The following is a 6,765-nucleotide window of genomic DNA, read 5'->3' on the forward strand; positions in this document are numbered from 1 at the left end:
TTGGACTCGCCTCTTATTAGGAATGATTTGATAAAAATTAAAATTTAAAATTGAAATTGACACAGCACATCCACTGCATGATTTTGCTCCATGTGGTCACACGTATCAATTTTCTTCTGTGTTGTATTTGATGTTTTGGAAATAAATACCTGTATTGTTAACTTTAATCCGGGCAATAAGGATTGTAGCTCAAAATCAGGAGGTCAATTTAAATGGAATTGAAGGTTGCCAAATTACTAGCAGACAGAGCGATCGTAAACAAAGACAGAGGCATCAAAGTAGTTTTGATCGAGACCAAACTTCCGGTTTCTAATATTTTTGATGAGATAATGAGAAACCTCTTATGAAATGTATGAAAGAGCAAATAATTCCAAGAGGAATTCAACATTTGATGAAAATTGGTTTTGAAATGGCTGAAATATCCAAAATAAAGCAATCCTAATATAAGGTAGGACCTACCTTTTATTACAATTGCTTTGTGTTTCTTTGTTTTTAGACGTCTCAGCCATTCCAAAGCCAATTTTCATCAAACAAAACTTTGAATTCCTCTTAGAATGGTATGCCCTGTACTACAATGTATTTCATAAGTGGTTTCCTGGTATCTCGCAATAAGTTTAAAACCCAATCCTCATCTCCAGCGATACGTGTACTATACCTTCCCCTTATACATTTGTGGCTCTTCTTTTAACACACGTCCAATGCATCTCTGCTGGTTGGGAGATTTTAACTTGTGTGACCTACAACTTATTTTGATTTATCTGTTATACATGTACTCGAGTTAGTGTTGTATACATGTTCTTTGGAATATCTTGTGAAGTATGTGAAACATTAACAGACCGTGTTGTGTCCATAGACTGTTATGCCGTGGATATGAAAAAAAAACAAACTTCTACACAGATACACACTGCTCAGTTCACCTGAACACATCAAGGCACACTACCCAAGTACAATGTATCATTCTGAATCCACACCACCACTACAACTCAATCCAGCACACATACAACTGGGATGCCATACCATGCAGTTTTCACTCTCTTCATACTATCTAAAGCATACCTGTGCATTAGCAATCAATTCAAAGTCACCATCACCACCCAACAACCTTCCTCACTGAAAAATATGGATGATTTAGTTCATAAGAAAGAGCAGTTTCAATAGGAATATGTAGTAAAATTATCAAGAAATACTACATTAGAAACTCCTACTGGAACAAGAGCTGAGAATTGACAAAATTCAGAATCTTTCCTATAAATTCAAAATGGTTGGAAGGTCTGCACTACACTGCACTTCGTAACAGATAATTAACATACACACAAACATTAACATAGATCTGTAATCACAGAACTACAGACAACTGTGAATTTCAGACTGTATAATATACTATAATTTATTTACAAGAATCTCACATAAACCACCACTGAATCCAGTGAAGTGGTAACAATATTCAGTTACAAGGCTCCAGGCCAACACTAACTTTGCAAGAGTATTAGAGACACTGCTGCTTTCTTTTTCTTTTTTCTTTTGTTGTTGCTGCAAGAATTACAAGCATTTTAACAGGTAACGGGTTTAGTGAACATTTGAGCAGTCAACCGAGTGGTCAATTATTCGGGGACTCTCAAATTCAAGTGCCATTTAATGGGGAGTTGCCATTTATTGTAAAATATCGAGGACCCAGAACACCCCCCCCCCCCCCCCGCAATGGGACTTTCTGACACCTCACTACCCACAGTACAAACAGAGACTTTATTATTGCTTATCCCCGCTTTATCACGTTGCCTTCATTTCGTGTCCTTTATAATTGCATCTGCATGAGGAAGGCAACCTCCCCCCCCAAAAAAAAAAAAAAAATCCCAACCAAAACGATCAAAAACCTAATGCAGTGCTAGATAATTTCACACATCACGAACTGATCACTATCAACATGTTACTTTCAAAATTTTACAAAAATATACCAACATTTTTCACAAGCACATACACTTCTAACAAAGCATCATCTACAATTTTGTAAACAAAGGCCTGGTCACGATTTCTCAACAGCCTTTATCTGTCCTTTCAGCAGACGCACCTCGATCAACAAATCTTTCAGATACTTGATCTCCCTCTCCAAACCTTCAGTCTTATCTTTGAGCTTCCTGTTTGTGTCCTCCAACTGAGAAAGCTCGGTCATCAAGGTGTCGGTCTCCTCCCGCTTCTTCATGCGGTACCTTGTAGCGGCCTGCTTGTTTTGGTCGCGCTTCCTTGATTTTCGGTCAATTGGTGATGCATTTTTCAGCTTCTGCTTTGTCCTTGTTCTCCTGATTGGTGTTTTGGGTGTTGGTGAAGGTGGATACGAACTGTCTTCTGACTGAACAGATGATGGAGACGCAACGGACTGAGGAGAAATGGGAGGGTCTGGAATCTCTTGCTCCTGCTCAGTTTGGTCCGGTTGTAGGGGTAGCGCGACGGTGATGACCTGCCCATCTAAAATGGACGAGAAATCCATGCAGCCCATGGAGTCCAGCAGTGCGAGGGCCTGGGCTTCCAGGTCCCCACCTGCTGGACCTTCGGGAACTGTAGCCATGGGGGACGGAGGTTGTGATGACAGCGGGGAGCTAGATGCAGACACGGTGTCAAAGGTCGGTGACTGGGCTGGAGATACTGGTGGCAGAGAGATGGCGTCTTCCTCGACCAGAGAAGGCTCTGCTGGAGGGGTGTTGGCCTCAACAAGGAGCTCCTTGAGGAGAGCCTCGGCCTCGGCTGGGACAGACTTGAGGATCGGAGCTTCAGGGATGGTCATGAGGTCAGCCATGGGGATGTCTTCTTCATCGCCCAGCCATGCACTCAGCGGGACCTTCTCTGACATCCAGTCAGGCAGAGGGTCATCGCCTGGAATGGGAATGAGAGAAAATGCAAATTACAATCATTACAGCTGTATTTACAAGTACAAATGAAATGTGATACATTTGGTGATTTATTTTCTATTCCCTCATGTCTCCACATGATGACATAAATGGTATCCCGGGGTACCAAATAAAAATCAGCCATTTTGTTGAATTATTTTTTTTTTTTTTAAAAAGGTTGTACCCTGGGTGCCAAAAAGAGGAAATTATTTTGGTGCTGGAGCTAGCGCGCGCTAGCCACTGCACTGCACTACACTAAAGCACACGCTAGTGGTATCGCAGCTTTCATGCACGCATAGTATAACATGCAGTGGCATGGGAAGGACTATGTACACGCACACAGTGCATGCATTTTTCTCCGACTGTTCTCGAATGGACGTGAGGTGGCGCTACACAACGCGGTAACCCGGGGTACTACGGTACCCCGGGGTAACGCGTGGTGCATCACATGATGAAGTTTCCCTTCAAATATCTTAGCTGTGATCAAACATATAAACTACAAAATATCTGTATTGATAACTTCCTATCTTTTTTGTCTGTCAACATTCACTCCACCCCCCCCCCCCAAAAAAAAGGGGGGGGGGGAAGAGAATAAAAAAAAACCCAAAACAAAACTTCCAATTCTTGAATTGGAGACATATTTACCTGATTCTGCTCCTGGTGACAGCTGATCAGCAAAAGGGTCCAAGCCTGTTTCCAGCTTTCCCCCCTTCGGGGGTGAGGAGTAGAAGTCTGTATCAAGTCCTCCATCCTCATGTAGCTGCCCCCACAGAGAGTCTTCGTCGCTGAACAGCGACAGAACTGGCATGTCCTCTGTGAAACTCATTTTGCTGGTTTATGTATGCCAAGTCTTGAGAAATGCCTGCTTGTACTCTGTGTATGACGATCGTGTCGACTGGTTGGATTCGTCCAGTTCCAGCATAGAATGCGGAAAAGCCATTTTGGGATCTGCAACAAAAGGATCATTGCAATGTGTATCATTAGATCTTCACATGTCTGAGTAAAACTCCACAAACTGCTTCTAGACAATTATAGACAATCTTAATTTGCTATCTTCATGTGTAAACTTTGTGGTGTGCCAAGAAATTATAATTTAAGGTTTACAAATTGGCATGGTCTTACAAGTAACAACTTATACAGATGCAGCAAGTTTCCAAAAACATCATAAAAATAGTTTCTTTGCCTTTTTGGTCATCACCACGGTCACGACTGCAACCAAGGGTCAAGTTTGCATGGGTAGCTCTACAAAAATCTTCTCCCAGGCCAGAGAACGAACTTTGCAACCAACATACCACAGTACACTAGGTAAGAATCTTATAGACTTATATGAATAGTTTACTGCCATGTCACAATTTGTTCCGTATCGTCATCATTTGGTAACAATGTCTTGAAATTGTTAATCGCCTTATAACAAACATATTCTACGTTCTATGATCACACAGACCCTTAATTTGGAGAACAAAGAAGAGTAGATCTACCTTAGATTGCTCTACGTCCAAAATAATTCAATACCACACAGGTAAATTCAATATTGATGAAACAAAGTGCCAAGAAGAGCTCCTTCTTTCATATATTCTACATGTATGTTCTTGCTATAATTACTTCTGTGACAGACTTTCTAACAAGTTGTTAGTATACATATTACATGGTCTAAATCAAAATCAAATATTTGAACAGTTTATTTAGAAAATAGACATTCTATTTAACACAAAAGTAGAAAACTATGGCGTATGGGGTAAACATCTGTGCCGCGCCGGGCGGTGGTCATTCATTCTGCCTGAGGACTGAGTTTCAAGTTTATGGGATCATGGAAGCACAAGCAAAATAATCGCATCAGCAATATACAACAGAATGTAGAGAAGAACTTACGCCATGTTGAAAATAGCAATTCTTGACGAACTGCTGCAGAGGGGGTGCCCGATTTTCGCTTTCACACAGCCATCTTGAGCGATCTTTCGTTGTACTTCTTTGTGTCTTGTCATGAGGAAATGTGGCGCAATGTGGCATGTATCGTGTGGATAATAAGAAAGGGCGAGGGCCGAATTACCGAAAATGTTGAAAATATTTATCCGCTATAGTCCACATAACGTCTAGTTTCAGATGATATTTCCATTCAGTCTCATCCCCAATCATTCCTTCTAATACGATTTTATCTCAAATCCCAGTTTTTTCTTGTAAATTGGTAAATAATCAGGATTTACCTAATAAATCAAACAAACTATATTTCCACGCGTAAGAACATTAGAACACTTGTACGGGCGAGATTGCATCAGCTTTTTCAACTCGCCCATACCAAAGCGCTCATGCGGAGCTCCGAGAGAAAAGCTCTGAGGCTTATTGGTCCAAAGACAACGACGTCAACGACGGCATTGAGCGTCGTCATCTACCGAAAATAGTGAACTTCTCGTGATGACTAGTCTGGGCTCCGTCCCCTTTTCCTTGGTGCGATAAACCAAGAGAGGGCGCAAATTTTCTGATTGCGATAATCGAGAGACTGCGCGCCCAACGAAAAAGGGTCCGGGAAGAAAGTTTCAGTTCCGATCGGATTTTGACCGAACGCGATAAATCATTCGCTCTGACAGGTCCCGCCCACCGAGTATGGTAGTAGTCTGTTCAGCCAGTCTCAGTAAATGGAATTTGCATCTATCTGGTTTCGTATGTGATCTATATTAATGACATGTAGATCCATATAGGTCACAAATTGGTTTCAGAGTATTCAATTCTTCTGAAGAAAAGATACAGTACCTTTTTCTTCATAGTAGGCCTAATACGAACACATAATGCTGAATTTACTGCTGAAATTGGATTAGACTAGTCATCGACTGTTCCAGGTTATTACACAGTTCAGTACCTTTCTCCCAACACCCTGCAGATCTGTCCTTGGTCTCACCATGGGCGGATGGAGTACTGCATGCATGCATTGCATAATTATGTACATTACCCAGTATAAGTGTTTAGTTTGGCTATGGAGCTAAAAACGAATGGCGATCTACGATCGTTTATATCTAGTGATTTCTCTCTAATGTTTTTTTTTTCAACTTTGTACAAAAAATAGGGCCAAACAGTAGCCATGACTGCTCGTATCATAAGTAGAAATGTTCTTGATTTTGCGATCTTGTTTGTGCAACAGGATTTTGTAAGAGAGAGGTATTTCAGTCGGCTGCACTGTGTCCGAGTGAATCCATAAACACTTTGAAAATCGAGGCACTGATTCTAAATATCAAATTGATATTATATGCAAATTGACTGGGTATACTACGACTGCAGTCGACTGTATGTTGTACTTGTGGGCCATGCTCACAAGATGAAGCCTTGAACTTCTGGAATCCCTTTTTTTTTACAGCCAAGTATAAACGTAAAGTAGGTTTACAATTGGATTTCTATGAGTATGTCTGGAGAACAATAATTCACAACACAACCACAATACTATCAGCATAGGGCCTAAATACCACGCAATTTCAAATAAAAACATCCACAAATCTTTCTGAGTGTGGCTCTGACGATGAAATTACTAGTAATAAGTGATTTCATCGATGAATAGCCATCAAAGCTTTATGTGTTATGAAATATAACAGGTTAGAATACAAAACACGCTTTGATTACGCGAGCATACAAAGGTTTACCGCGTTGAGCTTCACAAGGAATAGTATTTTATCAGTTTTGATTAAAAAAAAAAAATAAGCTGGTATTTTCTTCAGACCTAATTTACCAAAGGAAGATAAAGATATCACATGTTTGATGGAGAATTTACGTGGCAAACCTTATACACGCTATGTATCCAAAAATTGAATAGGCATTGTTTTCCCGAAGGTTCGTTAATCTGAAAATAAGGGAAACTTTATTATTTTGAAGGTTTGATAGCTCCCCCCCAAAAAAAAAACAACCA

General features: G+C 40.5%; 1 protein-coding gene across 1 annotated transcript; it reads right to left on the reverse strand.

Annotated features, from left to right (window-relative positions):
• Positions 1-1,361: 1,361 nt before the first annotated feature.
• LOC140231448 (uncharacterized) lies at positions 1,362-4,905 on the reverse strand. Its single transcript, XM_072311574.1, has 3 exons — positions 4,749-4,905; positions 3,525-3,827; positions 1,362-2,865 (listed from the first exon to the last, which is right to left on the reverse strand). Exons 2-3 carry the CDS (start codon positions 3,703-3,705, stop codon positions 2,021-2,023), a joined length of 1,026 nt encoding a protein of 341 aa, XP_072167675.1. The 5' UTR covers positions 3,706-3,827; positions 4,749-4,905; the 3' UTR covers positions 1,362-2,020.
• Between the last annotated feature and the right edge of the window lie 1,860 nt (positions 4,906-6,765).

Source organism: Diadema setosum, chromosome 8 (genome assembly GCF_964275005.1).
Source record: "Diadema setosum chromosome 8, eeDiaSeto1, whole genome shotgun sequence".
Lineage (NCBI taxonomy): Eukaryota > Metazoa > Echinodermata > Echinoidea > Diadematoida > Diadematidae > Diadema > Diadema setosum.

Bases quoted from the DNA above. Each gene is read 5' to 3' on its own strand.
- LOC140231448 (XM_072311574.1), bottom strand. From the start codon at position 3,705: ATGAGTTTCACAGAGGACATGCCAGTTCTGTCGCTGTTCAGCGACGAA. The intron at 2,866-3,524 runs GTAAATATGTCT...TTCCCATTCCAG, and splicing joins GTCACCAGGAGCAGAATCAG to GCGATGACCCTCTGCCTGAC.